This window comes from Aquarana catesbeiana, linkage group LG10, assembly GCF_042186555.1.
Source record: "Aquarana catesbeiana isolate 2022-GZ linkage group LG10, ASM4218655v1, whole genome shotgun sequence".
NCBI lineage: Eukaryota > Metazoa > Chordata > Amphibia > Anura > Ranidae > Aquarana > Aquarana catesbeiana.
The window spans coordinates 113,054,284-113,071,796 of NC_133333.1; the positions used below are offsets into that span (position 1 = coordinate 113,054,284).

Sequence of the window (17,513 nt, forward strand, 5' to 3'; positions counted from 1 at the left end):
CAAAAAAATCGTGATTCTCATTTTAGCCAGAATCGTGCAGCTCTAACATGAGGTGACTGTCACCCACTCTGTCCTCTTTCTACAGATGTATGAAAACTGAGGATGTAGAATGCGACTTCATCATGGGAAACATGATGAAGTCACGTGACCGTGACACCACGCGTAGGGACGGAAAGGCACCTGTATTGATGCTGGCAAACGAGCTCGCAGCTCATGGAGTTCTGTCCATTGTCTTATGATTGAATGTGAGTACCCCCACTGTTTTTATCAATAAAAGCTACGTTTATTTAAAATACTACACAATCCGGACCCCCTCTCTTTTCTGATATCTCCCTTGCATCCACTGAGAGACAAAGACATCTCTAGATCCACAGTTGCCCAGTACTATGGTAGAAGGAAGAAGTAAATCTTACAGATTTGTATACACATGCGGTTACCTCATTACCGCAAGGTAAGAGGCCATTGCTACCAGTGTGTGTTTCTGCACGAAGAGGAGTTTATTATTCCTTGGCACCTTTTGTTTGCACCTTGATGTTCTTTGCACAAAGAAGAAAGGACTCTATTGCCGTTTTGCACAAACTTATTTGCACTTTGCACTGAGAGAATGTCTGCTGGTTTTGCAGAGTTTATTTTGCATTTTGCCCATTTATATTTGCACTCATTTTATAGAAGAATTATTGTAGTGTCTCAACATTATTAATTTGCACTTTGAAATCAGTCACTTTACAACCCACTGTGGCTATTGTTTACAGTATTGATCTATTTCTGTTCATTTATTCATTTGCATGTGCACTGCTACCTTTACCAGTACATTTTTCCTTTTTGATCTGATTACAGAAGAATTACTGTAGTGTCTCAACATTATTCATTTTGTATTTTGCACTTTGAAATCAGTCACTTTACCACACACCGTTGATATTGTAGACCCTGCACTGTACCACCCAAGAGGATGCAAAACCTGGTTCGGCGTTAGGCATAAAAATTACTGAAGGCCACCCAAATCAAGTTCCCCATGAGGTAGGTTTGATAACAGGGCAAGGACTGTAAATTCTACATCCTCGGTTTTCATTCACCTGTAGAAAGAGGATAGAGTGGGTGACAGTCACCTCATGTAACCTTGACATGAGGGGGTTCTCCCCCTTTTCCCATTATGAACTGCCTTCCAAGGGATGAAAGATATGCTTTCACCACCTTCAGTGATGGATCATGATGATCTTGTGGTGTAGCCAAGATCTATTACCCTCAAGGCTGGAATCCTGCCTTGAAAAGGTTTGCAGACTATACAGGGACTGTGAAGTATCCCCCATAAGTGAATATGGCAGAACTATAACTAGTTTCTTGTTGTTCCCCCCCCCCCCCCCACCATACTTATACTGGACTGTGGATGTCTTTCCACCATTCTATAGCCCATGGCCCGTATTACTTTAGATCTTCAATTCGGTCTTCTTACCCCACTACTTTTCTAAGCTTCTGTTCCTTCCTCCCCATTTTTTTTATATAACTATTTTCTTTTATCCCTTTCCCACCCCCCACCTTCAGACTTCTCCACTTTCCATCCTCGCACTTCCCCAGTATGAAAGAAATACATAACTCGCTATGGCCTTATGGCCCACACAACTAACATTATTCCTAAACAGCCAAAAAAATTACTTATATGGAATGTGTGAAGGTCTCTGAAGAAAAAAACAAGAGTATTGGGTGGCCTGAGGTGGGGGAAAGAGTGCACATAGTATTTCTCCAAGACACTTTACTTTCAAACTGAAAAAATAAAATTTGCATTTGCTTTCTTCATAAGTATCATGGCACTACACTTGACTGCAAATTGAGGGGTGTGAGCACTGTCACAGCATGACATGCCACTTTGGCGTGCGAATAAGCAAGGTCACTATTTCTCCTGAAAGGTACCCTTTGAATGCACCTTAGTGACTCTGGTTAAACTCTACTTCCCAAATGTCAACTGAATACAGGCATACCCCGCTTCACCTACCCTCACTTTGCGCACACTCACGTCTATAGAAAATATTGGTCAGCTTGACAAAGCACTGCTCCCGGTTTTTAACATTGGCGTCTATGTGAAACCTTTGTCAGCTTGACATGGCACTACTCCCGGTTTATCTGATTTTGGGGTCGGCCAGCTTGCCCAGGTAATCAGTTTTGCCTGTAAATTACTATTGCATTGCAGTAAATGCATTGAGAAGTGAATAAAGGTATTGCTTCACTTTAAGTACGTTTCTGTTTTACATACATGCTCTGCTCCCATTGTGTACTTAAAAATAGGAATTTTTCGTCATACTTACCTGTAAAATCCTTTTCTTTGAGTACATCATGGGACACAGAGTCAGGCTAATATTCATTACCTGCTGGGTTTTATTCCATCTCCAGGTGAATGGGCCCTACACCAAAGGTCTTTAGACAGGAAGTGATCCCCTATATAACCCCTCCCACACAGGAAGCACTTCAGTTTTGTAGCAAGCACTAAATCCTCAAAAAAGAGGGGAGGGATCTCTGTGTCCCATGATGTACTCAAAGAAAAGGATTTTACAGGTATGATGAAAAAATCCTATTTTTATTTTTCATACATCATGGGACACAGAGTCAGGCTAATATTCATTCAATTCTGGGACGTCCCAGAGCAATAACCTTGAGGGGAGGGAGACACCCTGCCAAACAATAGCCATCAGAACTTATATGGCAGCCCGCAGTACACTGTGGCTGAAAGCCAAATCCTCGGCTGCTTGAACATCCACTTGATAAAATTTTGAGAACGTATCCACTGAAGACCAGATAGCAGCCTTACAAATCTGAGCTACAGATTCCTGATGGCAAAAAGCCCAGGAGGTTCCTACACCCCTGGTAGAATGAGCACTCCTCCTAAAGGGAGGAGCTTTATGTTTCAGAGGCCTGAATGATCAAATGACAGACCCAATTGGCAATGGAAGCCTTGGAAGCTGCCTGCCCCTTCTTGGGTCCTTTTAGTAAAAGGAAAAAAAAAAAAGAGTCTGATCCTCGGATCTCCGCAGATCTAGACAAATAAACCTTGAGTGCTCAGACAACGTCCAAAGAATGCAATCGTCTCTCTTCTGCCAACGAGGCTGAGAGAAAAAAGGCATAATAATATCCTGATTTAAATGAAAAGCTGACACCACTTTTGGCAAAAGGGATGGAACAGGACGTAACACGACCCTGTCGTGGTGAAGGATCAAGTATGATTCCCTGCATGACAGGGCCGCCAACTTCGACACCCTTCTAGCCAAGGTGATGGCCATCAGGAAGGCTAGCTTGTGTGACAGCAAGTCCAATGGAATTTCCTTAATAGGTTCAAATGGTTGCTTCTGTAACATAGACAGCACTAAATTCAAGTCCCAAGGACCCAAGATGACCTAATGGGGGGAAGCAAGCGAGTTGCCCCCTGCATAAAAGGTTCGGATCAGTGAATGAGAGGCTAAAGGCCTTTGGAAGAATACCGATAGGGCCGATACTTGACCTCTGATTGTACTCAAAGCCAAATTTGATTTCCACAGCTGACTGTAGAAAAGAGGGAATTCTCCAAATCACGTATTTCCAAGTATGCCATTTTCTGGCTTCACACCAAGCAATATAAGTCTTCCAGACCTTATGATAAATCTTCCTAGTGATCGCTTTTCTAGCATTCACTAGGGTAGACACTACTGGTCCCAAGATGCCACAGTCCTTCAGCACCCTGGCTTCATTAGCCATGCTGTCAAATTGGACTATAAATTGGGGTGGAATATAGGACCTTGAGACAGTAGATCAGGACGTAGAAGCGTCCATGGCCCATCTATTGTCAGTCTCACAATCTCTGAGAACCAGGGCCTTCTGGGCCAGGCTGGTGCCACCGAAACTACTGGAATCCCCTCTCTCCGAATCCTGTGCAACAAATGTGGAAGGAGAGGGATCGGAGGGAAAGCATAAACCAGGGAGTACTGGCTCCATGGAACTATCAGAGCATCTGCTCCAATTGCCAGAGGATTTCTTGTTCGGGACACAAACTGCTGTAGTTTGTTGTTGAACCTGGATGCCAGTAGGTTGACCTCTGGCCATCCCCAACGTTGGCAAATTTCCTGGAACACCTCTGGGTGTAGGGACCATTCTCCCAGGCAGATCTGCTGGCGGCTGAGATAATCTGCCTTCCAGTTCTCTACTCCCGGGATATGGACTGCCGATATAAATCGGCACATGTCCCTCTGCCCAGGCTAGTATGTGGTTCACCTCCTTCAGAGCTGAATGACTCCTGGTACCGCCTTGGTGGTTTATATAGGCCACTGCAGTGGCATTGTTGGACTGAACCCTGATAGGGCAGTCCTGAAGCTCCAACGCTCAGGACCGTAGGGCCAGACGTACTGCCCGTAATTCCAGGACGTTGATGGGCAGGATCTGTTCTGTCCCTGACCATTTCCCCTGAGCTGTGAGCCCTTCTAGGGTTGCTCCCCAGCCTGGGAGACTGGCATATGTAGTCAGTACTCTCCAAGTTACCAGGAGAAAGGATTTTCCCTTTCGCAGGTTCTAATCCTGCAACCACCAGTTTAGGCTTAAGTTTGCCTAAGGAGATAAGCACATTGGATAATCCAGGGCTTTTCCTCTTCTGTTCCAAGCCAACAAGATGTCTTGTTGTAAAGGCCCGGAATGGAACTGGGCATAGGGCACTGCCTCGAAGGAGGATACTATCCTCCCTAGAAGACTCATTTAGAGCCAAATGGAGGGTTGTCTGGTGCCCCTTGTCTGACGCAACTGAACCTTCAGGGCACAGATCCTTACAGGTTGCAAGAATACTCCTGCTTGGACTGTGTCTAGGATCAGACCTAAATACTTTAGACTTTGAGCTGGTTTCAAGGCTGATTTTTTGGTGTTTATGATCCAGTCTAAGCTTTTCAAATACCGCACTGTGTATATTATGCTCTGTTCTAGAGCCTGTAATGAGTGATCTCTGAGCAGGAGGTCGTCCAGATACCCGAGCACCAGGATCCCTTGGGCTCTTAAAAGACCCAGTACAGGTTCTAGGACCTTTGTGAACACCCGAGGAGCTGTAGCAAGCCCAAAGGGTAGAGCCTCAAATTGAAAACGACGTTCCTCTACTGCAAAACGTAGAAACCTCTGATGAGGCTGAAAGATAGGTACGTGTAAATATGCGGCTTTTTATATCGATGGAGGCTAGAAAGTGTCCCCTCTGGAGTGAGGTTACTACTGAGCGGACAGACTCCAACTGAAAGGACTGTATCAATAGATACTTGTTCAGGGATCTTAGGTCCAAACTGGGCCTTGTGTCCCTGATTGGTTTCTGAACCGTAAACAGGTTTGAGTAAAACCCTGTGCCCCTTTCAAATACAGGAACCTCTACAATCACTCCTAGATGATGTAGTGCCTGAAGCAATAAGTTTCTTTTTGGAGGATCCAAGGGAATGCTGGATCTTAAAAATCTCTGAGGGGGAACCCCCGCAACTCCAGCTTGTAACCGCGAGATACAATTGAGGTGACCCACTCGTCCTGAATTGTTGTTCTCCAAATGTCCGCAAAGTGCAGCAGCCCTCCCCCCACCCGATGGGGTGGGGGCGTCACCTCAAAAGGAGGGCTTGGTGCTGGGTTTAGAAGAATTTTGGACTAAGGGCTTTTTCTGGCCCTGGCCTTGCGGTTTGCCCCTGGCGGCGGCGGAACCACCTTGACGCCGAGACATTTGAGGAAGCAGTCCCTGAGGTTTTAAACGAGGGACGTCTGGTGCTTTTCTACACAGGAAGTAGAGAACTCTTCCCTCCGGAAATCTTTTGGATATACAGGTATTTGTCCAAATGATCACCAAATAAACATTCCCCATGAAAAGGGAAACCTGCCAATAACTTTTCACAAGGAAGCTCGGCTGACCAGTTCTTAAGCCATAAAAGTCTGCGCATATGAACAGACAAGAGAGTCAAACGAGAAACCTGCTGTATTGAATCCTTTAAGGCGTCAGCAAAACACAGCACTTGAGGAATATCTGTCTTACTTTCAGCCAGATCATCTTCCTGGTTAGGCCTATCGGGCCGTTTGACCTGATCCTTTACGGACTGGCAAATACCAAACTGTTGCAACAGCTGGCTGAATAGCTGAACTGGCCAAAGAAAAGGAAGCCCTTATTAATAACTCCAATTTCTTGTCAACATGGTCTTTCAAGTCGGGTGCGTTATCTACCAGACAAGTTAAGTTCTTGTTTAAGGAAGAGACTGATGCATCTAAGGCTGGCATGCTCCATTTTTTAACAAACTTTTCATCCATGGAATATAAAAGGGAAAACCTTTTAGGAGGAACAAAAGTCCTGTCAGGATGTTCCCAAACAGCATACATCACCTGTTCCAACAGGGGGTGCAGGGGAAAAGCCTGCGCGGCCTGAAGAGGTCTCAGGGATCCGAAAAAGGATCAGGGGGCTCAGTCACCTCTGTAAGAAGCAACTTAAATGCGGAACGAATCATTTCTGTCAGAGTTAGTATCAAAAGCCTCTGCGACTGAGAGGCAGATATCAACTGGATATCTTCTTGTCCAGATTGCTCGGAAGCAGACTCATCTGCCGGGTACTCCACTGAATCCTGAGCTTTTAGCTCTTCCCCATTCTCAAACCATTCCTGCTCCAGACTAGGAGGCTCCACTGAGGGGGATCTGTCACGCTTCTTGCCACCCTGCGGGATGGAGGCCATCATGCCAGCAATCTTGTGCTAAAACCCGGCTAGGGCTGAAGACAGTTCATCCTTGGTTATAAAGGGTGAAGCAGCAGCGTTGACTGTAGGCACAATACCAGATAGGTGCAGCGGCTCAGACTGCCCGGAAGCCTCTGGTCCTTCAGGGGATACAACACTCAGAATACGACTAGGTTCATCAGGAACTACCGACGACATAGTAGTCCCTACAGTGTTTGTCCTGCTCCTTTTTTGAAGACATTTACTAGGCACAAAAAGAGAGAGTACTTGGGTGTAGTATAAAAACACCTCAGAAGGGAGACACTTTAATAAGGCTCACCAAGCCCCTGTGTAACAATCCTGCTAAGAACCTTTAGCCTGCCAAGCAACACTTGATGACGCACGTAACCCGGGTAAGGAAAAATGAACCGCTGCTAGTGTTTGTTCAGAGCCTGCTCTGTGTCCCACAGCTGCCTTGTGGAAGCACCGCATGCTTTGCCTACACAGTTTAACCACTTCAGCCCCATGAAGATTTGGCTGCTGAATGACCGGGCCATTTTTTGCGATTCGGCACTGCGTCGTTTTAACTGACAATTGCGCGGTCGGGCGACGCTGCACCCAAACAATATTGACGTCCTTTTTTTTTCCACAAATAGAGCTTTCTTTTGGTGATATTTGATCGCCTCTGCAGTTTATTTTTTGCGCTATAAAGAAATAGTGCGACAATTTTGAAAAAAACACAATATAGTTTACTTTTTGTTATAATAAATATCCCACCTTTTTTTTTCAAAAAAGACAAATTTTTTCTCTGTTTAGGCCAATATGTATTCTTCTACATATTTTTTTTTTTTTAACCAAAAATATGTAGAAGAATACATATTGGCCTAAACAGAGAAAAAATTTGTCTTTTTTAAAAAAAAAAGGTGGGATATTTATTATAACAAAAAGTAAACTATATTGTGTACTATATTGATTGGTTTGCGCAAATGTTATAGCGTCTACAAAATAAGGGATAGATTTATAGCATCTTTATTATTTTTTTTACTAGTAATGGTGACGATCTGCGATTTTTATCAGGTCTGTGACATTATGGCGGACACATCAGACACTTTTGACACATTTTTGGGACCATTGGCATTTATATAGCAATCAGTGCTATACAAATGCATTGATTACTATAAAAATGTCACTGGCAGGAAAGGGGTGATTCTAACTGAAGGGGGAGGGGACTGACTAGAGGAAGTGACGGAATGTGGTTCCTAGCTAATAGGAACACACGATCTGTCACTCCTCTCAGAACAGAACAGGGATTTGTGTGTTTACACACACACACTTCTGTGTTCATCGTGAACGTCGGCCACAAGCATCGGCACACCTGCTGTGCAGCAGGCGTGCCTGCTATCCCGATCCCGCGAGCCGACGTATAGCTACGACAGTTCACGGGATCGTGCCGATCCTGCCGCAGTAAAATTATGGCGGCTGGTCGGCAAGCAGTTAAACAAGCTGGGCGTGCGCCCGAATGTTCTGTGCATGTGTGCGCACGCATGTGTGCGGTGCCGGCGAACAGGCGTGGCTGTATTCACATACGATGCAAATCTTTGTGCGCCCAGATAAAGGCTACTGCTCATGTGCAGCGAAGCCGCGTGCGCCATGGCCGCCAAACAAACAACTGCTAAGTCCAGCTGCGCTTTAGCAAATGCACGTGCGCCATGGCTACCAAACAACAGCTGCTGAGCATAACGGCGTTTTTGCGAATGCACATGCGCCATGGCCACCAAACAACAACTTCTGAGCACAGCGGCACTCTTGCGAACGCACATGCGCCATGGTGAACCAAGGCGAAATGGAGCACCGTCGTGCACCATCATACAGGTAAAAAACAGCCAGCCAGACACAAGCAACAAAGATACACTTTGCAAACCGTCCTGCTAGCGGTTGAATAGCGGCCGCTAAAACGACGGTAAGCGGCACTAAAAATAGCGCCACTTTACCCTCGACGGCCCCCGCGGCTCGGTGAAAGCCCTCTTATCGATCCAGCACTGTCCCCAGGTGCATCACCTCTGCTCTCTCTTTCTGGTCTCACAGGAGACACAGGCAACAGTAGGAGCCAGACTCCTGTTGCTGTCAGTCAAATCCTGTGAGGAAGGAGCAGGGGGCGTGGCCAAGCCATGCTGTGTTTATCTATGGAAGTACAAAGTACGGCTTGGGAGTGAGAGGGCTCTAGAGAGAGTCCAGAAAAGGGGGTAACAGATTGCACAGAGCAGGCAAGTATAATTTATTTTAGGTAAAGAAAAATGCAAAATTGCACTGCTCAGCTCTTGAAAGATCTTTATTTGATTTTTTTTTTTTTTTTTTTTTTTTTTAAGTGCAATGAGTTATAACTTAGTAACAGCAAAGTACACTATTGTTAATGTCCCATAATTAGTAGAATGTAGGTTCTTTTTTAAAGCGGAGGTCCAGGAGAAAAAAAAAATCAAAAGTCAGCAGCTACAAACACTGTAGCTGCTGACTTTTAATAAGCACACTTACCTGTCCAGGGTGCCCGTGATGTCAGCCGCCCGATGCCGATCCGTCCATCGGATCGGGTCCCGGCGCCGCCATTCGAACTAAGGGAAACAGGCAGCGGAGCCTTGCGGCTTTACTGCCCGTTTCCTATCGCGCAGCGCTTTGTGAATGGCCGGCTGTGTTCTGGGACTTGACTTGATCTGAAGTGCTAATCACTAGAAATTGTTAATTATATTTAAAGCATAACCTACTTGAAAAAAATACAAAAAAGAAAATCCACCTGTACAATCAACTTTTATTAAAGCTAAACCTTGCACAATGCTAGGCAAAGCCAAAAGTGCAGGATATAGCCAACATATTTATGTAAAATGAGAAAGTTAAGCAATATCTTTTGTTTAAACAAACGATAGTGTAACAATTGCTATACATGATGCCAACATCAACAATGGCAAATATTAGGCCTCCGTTGATTCCCGCTGAGCAGGCAGATGACAGGTCCGTCTCTGCTCACTGTGCAGGGACGGACCTGTCAGAGCCCCACTGTTCTTTATGGAAGATCGGATGAAAACAGACAGAATGTCTGTTTTCATCCGATCCGCTGGACTGATGGAAAACGTATCGCCATGCGTCTGTTTTCAGCGGATCTTGTCGGATCGGATGGCAGGCCTGCCTATACAAGTCAATGGGTGGCCTGCTCGGATCTGCTAGACAAACGGATCTTTGTGGGCTGATCCTGTGAAAGGGGCCTCAGAAATTCTGTATATTAAAAAAAAAAAAATCTTAAAAATTACGTTAATTTAAATTAGGGCAGAAAATAGGTACATACTGCACAGGAACATCTCCTCCAACTTTGTATATAGGGTGATGGGATTTATATATAGATATATATATATATATATATATATATATATATATATATATATATCTATATATAAATTTTTTTTTTTATTATTACTTTTTGTATCGTTTGTGGGAAGCAGGTCCACCTTTAAAGAGACATCAGGGATCCAAGGCTCCTGATGCCTACCACTGTGTGCTGGTCACAGTGCCCATGAACTCCTTACATGGAGCCCAGCGCTGCAATGACACTAACACAGAAGAGTTTTGAACTTAACAATTCCAGGATCTTTCACAAGAATCCTGAATACAGAAGTCAGCCACAAGATTAGGTACACAAGAGGATGTTGAAGGCAAAATGCTTATGAGTTCATTCAGAATTCATATAAGGCACAGACGCAGGAGGACATTACATACATAAACAGAGAAGCTACTGTACGAAATTACCAGTAATTTGAGCAGCAGGTGCAGAGGGGGCAGGCACGGACAAGGAGCTGGCAGGCAGGGATGGAGGAGGGGAGGAGGACAGAGGAGAGCACAGAGGAGGAGAGAGCGGATGATGAAGGCACGTAAACTGACCACGGTGTCAGGGCTCGGCAGCCATGATAAACCGTGGTCAGTTTACAGAGGGAAGGGTAGAAACTGGCAGGATCAGCCAGGTATTTCAGGTGATTCAGGGGGCCAAATTAAACAGCAAGCACTGTGCTGTATAACATGCTTTAAAAGGAACAGAATCTTTATTTCTATTTTTTTAGGTTAACAAACACTTTAATGAAGCTGACAGTGAGCACATATGTGAATGGGCTTTATACAATAAATCTAATGAATTTAGGTACCTGTGGGGAATTTTGTAGGGCTGCGCGTTTTAACATCTTCATCTGGGCCAAATCCTAGAAAATGGTCCTCCTGTGAGAAAAAAAAAGATTTGGCATTAAGTAATCAATTTTTAGCGTTGTTATCTGGACAATTTACACAGCACAAAAATAAAAGCAAAATGGTCTACATACATTTCCATAAGGCTTCACTTACAGGGGCAACAATGCCCGCATAGCCCAAACAATCTAAACTCCGTACTCTAAATTCCAGGTGCTGCGTTTATGAAGCCAATCATTAAACATCGGCAGCATGAACACAACAGCTCTTCATAATTTGACAGGCACACAAGTGCAGGTGAGTGGCCCCGAACCAACATGCGCCCTATCAGCATTCAATGGGCTGCCTGCACCATGCTGCACCTGAAAGTTAGAGACGCTGTAAAAAAACTGCCTAGTTCAGGATATACAAGCCTCATCGTCCTTGTGAATGAGGCGTTAAGCGGACAGCAATGTGGTGAAATTAAAAAAGCAAGACAAAGTTTTCAAAATCGTGAGTTCTACCCAACATTCACACCATGCTGAAGGACAAGACAGCTTATATAAGAACAATGCAGAAAGAGCTCCACTGCACCATGCAAGCTAAACATTTTCAGATTTAGACATATATAACTGTATAACTGAAAAGGCAGAGTTTCCTAAAGACTTTTTGCTATTAGGCCACTTGCACAAGGGGCGTGCAAGTGGCCTAATAGCAAAAAGTATGCACGAAAAACCATAGTATGGAATTTAAACACACAGCAGGTGGATGTGTGTTATGTGGTATCACTGCGATCGTCAGGAGCAGGAGCAAAAAAAAAATCACCATTTGAAAAATTACCACCAATTTGTCCTAAAAAAACCAAGGTATAACTACCTGGATGCACAAAGTAGTCGTGATGATATGTACGGTTTTCCAACACATGTCAAAGTTGCAAAATTGTACTTAGGCATTAAAATTAGTTTTACCCGTAGGCACAAAGGAGTTAAAGGTTTGTGCATCCTATGCATTAAGGTGAAAAAACACTGGCAGTGACCAGAGCCCCCCCGTTTTACTTACCTGAACCCTCGATGCGCCGCCTCTCTGCTAGGGGGTTTTCGGCTGTTGATTGGATAGATTGATAGCAGCGCAGCCATTGGCTCCCGCTCCTGTCAATCAAATCCAATGATGCGGCCATCAGGGGGGCGGGGGAGGGTCCTGCATTCGGCGTCTATGGACGCTGAATGCTGGACTCGGGAGCGAGCCCATAAGGTAACACCCCCCCCCCCCCCGGGAGAGCGCTTCTCCCAGGGAGTTATCGGATGCGGGGAGGAGCCAAGAGGAGCGCCGACCTCAGAAGAGCAGGTTCGGGGCCACTCTGTGCAAAACGAGCTGCACAGTGGAGGTAAGTATGATATGTTTGTTATTTTTAAAAAAATAACCTTTAGTGTCACTTTAAACACACAGCAGCCAGGGCGCCCTATATGCAAGGGGCCTTAGGAGACCAAGATGCTTTTTGTTAATCTGCCATACTGGACATAAAGAGTCCCTTAAAAAAATAAATTGCATCTGTAAGTTCCCTGCAAGAGAAGATCCATTAAACTTGCCTCTCAATGGCTCTAGAGTGGATCAGAGAAGGGATGTTCCCTGATCTTCTCCAACTCACCATTTTGACATGACTTCTGGCAGTCCATGGAAACACAGGAGGGCCCAGGAATCACAGGGGGATGGAGGAATCGCAAATCACTGGCCTGTAGAAATTATCAAGCTGGTCAGATCACTTCTACGGTTAAGTCAGCAGAGACATTTTAGGATGAGCTTGAGGGCTGCAAAGGTACCTCAGCATTCCTTTGCCTACAACTTTAAAAATGTATATCCATGGTATGAATCTAAGGTACCGCTTCCTCTGATTGCTAGCCTTAGAATATTTGAAGTCAGATATGGTGATGTCATTACTGTGCTGCTCACTTTTCTGGGAGACGAAAATAGGAAAGCATTTATTAAGGTGCTTCTGGCTCCCAAGCATTGGTGCTCCAAACCAGCCGCTTCCAGATGCTCTTCCACCAAATTGGAAGGTTATTTTTTCGGAGTAGATGGATCAAACACCTTTGCTACATACAAAGCCAGGATTGGCAGAAACATGTTAACAAGGTACCACTTTATTTTACCTGATAAGTACAAATAAAGGTTTTTTTTATCAATAGTTGGCTTTGTGGAATTTTGTGCTTGTTTGTACACTTTGGGAAGAGTGCTGTGGAGTTCTGTGTTTCCCAAGAGATGCCTTTGTATCCAAGCAGACTTACTGTGCATGTGTCCTCCACTTCTGAAGATAAAGACTATTTCTACACAGAATTTGCACAGCTGCTAACTAGGAATTGTTAAAGAACTGTGACATGAGGAGGAAGGGACAGAGGGAATGGTTTTGCACAGAGCAGCCGGATGCTCCTTTTCTGGAGTCCCCTGTTGGCGTTCCTGGCTCCTTCTCTTCAACGAGTGCCCCCACTGCAATCCATTTGCCATGGGGCCACAGGCACGATCCCGAGCCATACTGCCTGCATCCCTAGACACAGACAGCATGATGCAGTTCCTCCGCCCCTACAACTCCACCCCTTCTTTCCCCCCCAGCCCCCGCTCACTCTTAACAGGATTAGATTCCCGCTGCAGCCTCTGTTCTGTGAGGTGAAAGAGTACCACTGCTCTCGGGCACAGCGCTGGATCAAGATCAGGCTCAGGTAGGTATGAGGGGGACCTTGGGGGTAATATGAACACAGAGAATGCATTAAGGTGAAAAACCTTAAGCCTTTACAACCACTTTAAACTTTGCAAATAAATGATTTTTTCTTAATAAATTTAGACCATAATTTTGTTTATTATTTAGTCTGTGTCAAAGTTAAAAAAAAGTCTATAAACTGCGGTTTAATTATTTGAAATAATGATGTTCTGCCTGCCTATCTCTGCCCAAAAATGCCAAGTCAGTACAAACATCCCCAAAACTACCCATTTTTGGAAAGTAGACACTCCAAGGTATTTAGTAAGAAGCATAGTGAGTTTTTCTTTTCAAAATATGTTTGAAGTTTAGGACATATAACCACAGTAAGTATAACCCCTATCTTGAAAAGCATCATAAAGAAATGGGCTACAAAAAATAGAAATGTATATATGGCATACAAATATGAAAGGATTTAAGACAAATGCTGCAATATAAAACATAGGCAAGACAATGCTATTCAAAGCACAGTGGTAAGCTTTCTCGCATGGTATGTGAAGAGAAAGCGACACAAGGGTTGGAGGACTCATTGAAAAGAGTTATATTAAATACCAATAACCGCAAACTTTTACACCTGAGACGATATGTGAACAATACTGAGATTCTGATCCTATCATTAACCCCTTCACGCCGACATAACGCAAATATGCAAATCAGAACTGAAAAAGCTCTACGCTGGTCCACCGCTAAATTGTATGTACACAGAGACCGAGTGGGTACCATGTTAACATCTAAACTTACCCCCAGGGTGCGGCAGGAGGCGCCCCCTAAAATTAGGTGCTCTACCAGCACATATACCCAAGACCCCCTTAAAGCATTCCCAAAGTTTCATAATTTCTACAGCATTCTTTATAAGGCCTCAACCTCTAAAGATCCAGAGGACTTACAGACCTTTCTCCAGTCAGTACCTCTCCTGATGTTGACAGCAGGGCATAAAGAGGTGATGGATGCCCCAATTTCGATCCAAGAAATTTTAAGCATAATCAAACAGTTAAACCAGTCGTCGGCACTGGGGCCATATGGTTTTTCAGCTACAGTGCCTTGCAAAATTATTCACCCCCCCCCCCCCCCCCCCGGCTTTTTTCTTGTTTTGTTGCCTCACAACCTGGAATTAACATGGATTGTTTGAGGATTTGCATCATTTAATTTACAGAACATACCTACAACGTTGAAGATTTTTTTTTTTTTTTTTTTTTTTATTGTGAAGCAGACAACAAATAGGACAAAATAACAGAAAAAGTCAATGTGCATAACTATTCACCCCCCTAAAGTCAATACTTTGTAGAGCTACCTTTTGCGGCTATCACAGCTCCAAGTCGCTTTGGATAAGTCTCCATGAGCTTGCCACATCTTGCCACTGGGATTTTTGCCCATTCCTCCTTGCAAAACTGCTCCAGCTCTTTCAAGTTGGATGATTTGCGCTTATGAACAGCAATCTTTAAGTCTGACCACGATTTTCTATTGGATTGAGGTCTGGGCTTTGACTAGGCCATTCCAACACATTTACATGTTTCCCCTTAAACCACTCAAGTGTTGCTTTAGCAGTGTGTTTGGGGTCATTGTCCTGCTGGAAGGTGAATCTCTGTCCTAGCCTCAAATCACACACAGAGTGGTACAGAGAAGACAAGAATATCCCTGTATTTAGCACCATCCATCTTTCCCTCAACCCTGACCAGTTTCCCAGTCCCGACTGCTGAAAAACATCCCCAAAGCATGATGCTGCCACCACCATGTTTCACTGGTGTTCTTTGGGTGATGTGATGTGTTGGGTTTGCGCCAGACATAGCGTTTTCTTTGATGGCCAAAAAGTTCAATTTTAATCTCATCAGACCAGAGCACCTTCCTTACATTTGGGAGTCTCCTACATGCCTTTTCGCAAACTCAAAATGTGCCATTTTGTTTTTTGCTGAAAGTAATGGCTTTCTTCTGGCCACTCTGCCATAAAGCCCAACTCTATGGAGCGTACGGCTTATTGTCGTCCTATGTACAGATACTCCAGTCTCTGCTGTGGAACTCTGCAGCTCCTCCAGGATTACCTTAGGTCTCTGTGCTGCCTCTCTGCTCAATGCCCTCCTTGCCCGGTCCGTGAGTTTTGGTGTGCAGCCGTCTCTTGGCAAGTTTGCTGTTGTGCCATGTTTTTTCCCTTTGGTTATGATAGATTTGATGGTGCTCCTAGGGATCATCAAAGATTTGGATATTTTTTTTATAACCTAACCCTGACTTGTACTTCTCAACAACATTGTCCCTTACTTGTTTGGAGAGTTCCTTGGTCTTCATGGCAGTGTTTGGTTAGTGGTGCCTCTTGCTTAGGTGTTGCAGCCTCTGGGGCCTTTCAAAAAGGTGTGTATATGTAATGACAGATCATGTGACACTTAGATTGCACACAGGTGGACATCATTTCACTAAATATGTAACTTCTGAAGGTAATTGTTGGCACCAGAGCTTTTTATGGGCTTCATAACAAAGGGGTTGAATACATACGCACATGCCAATTATCAGTTTTTTTTTCTGAAAAATAGTTTTATGTATATATTTTTCAGATTTTACTTCACCAACTTAGACTATTGTGTTCTGATCCATCACATATAATTCAGATTAAAAAAACATTGAACCAAAGGTTGTAATGTAACAAAATAGGTAAAAAGCCAAGGGGGGTGAATACTTTTGCAAGGCACTATAAGTACTATCACACATTTAGGCCCGAAACGATTAATCAATTAAATTGAAAAAAATCGATAATGAAAATCGTTGTTGACGATTTTCATTATCGATTCCTTGGTCTGCACGCACCTTCCTCCCTGCCTGTCAGTCCTAACTCCATCCGAGTGTTACATAATCCCCTGTGTACAAGCTGCTTTCTCATAGCGGCGCTCATGTGACTGGGCACATCCACCTCTCTCCTCCTCGCTGACGTCAGCGGTGTATTCTCAGCCCCACCACTTTGCTGCCCTCAAAGGTAGAGAGAGAGAGAGAGGAGAGAAGCAGCGGTAAGCGCTGAGCTGCAATAAGGTAGCTCCTTACTTACAGTGGCAAAACATTCATACAATGACAAGTGCCCCATCATAAGTATTTCTGGGGGGGGGGATAGTGCCCCATCATTGGTGTTCCTGGGGGGGATAGTGCTCCATCATTGGTGTTCTGGGGGGAGATAGTGCCCCATCATTGGTGTTCCTGGGGGGAATAGTGCCCCAACATTGGTGTTCCTGGGGGGGGTGGATAGTGCCCCATCATTGGTGTTCCTGGGATGGATAGTGCCCCATCACTGGTGTTCCTAAGGGGAATAGTGCCCCATCATTGGTGTTACTGGGGGGGAAGTGCCCCATCATTGGTGTTCCTGGGGTGGGGGGAAATAGTGCCCCATCATCTGTGTTCCTGGGAGGGGGGATAGTGCCCCATCATTGGCGTTCCTGGGGGGGGGATAGTGCCCCATCATTAGTGTTCATGGGTGGGGGAATAGTGCCCCATCATTGGTGTTCCTGGGGGGGGGGGGGAATAGTGCCCCATCATTGGTGTCAGTTTGAGGAATACACAGGCTTCTCCTTCCCACACTCTGGTCCAGTTCCTCCAGCCCGCTCTCCCCTTTTGGGTCTGGTCCCCTGTCCAAACAAACTCCCTTTCTATCGCAACCCCCTCTGGTCCAGTTCCGGTCCTACATGCCTCTATTCCAAACTCCCTCCCTCCCAACCTACTCCCTCTAACGCCTGGTCTCCAAACTAGCCAACTCCCTCCCACCCTCCAGTACGGTCCCCTCTCCCATTTTAGGGCCAGCCCCTTCACTGCATTGTTATGAATGAGGAATTTACTTTAGTAGTTATGTTGTGATGCAGTTTGAGCGTAACACTCCGTTTTTCATCATTATTTTAAATAAACGAAAAAATGGCATATTACATTTTTTAAAATTGTATCCAATTAAT

General features: G+C 44.7%; 1 protein-coding gene across 1 annotated transcript in view; it reads right to left on the reverse strand.

Moving 5' to 3' along the window:
* The window catches only part of KMT2A (lysine methyltransferase 2A), a 286,124-nt gene that overhangs the window by 219,016 nt on the left and 49,595 nt on the right, over positions 1-17,513 (reverse strand). Inside the window, exon 2 of the mRNA XM_073602468.1 lies at positions 10,838-10,907. Coding sequence (XP_073458569.1) covers positions 10,838-10,907 — 70 coding nt within the window. The remainder of the gene's footprint in view (positions 1-10,837; positions 10,908-17,513) is intronic.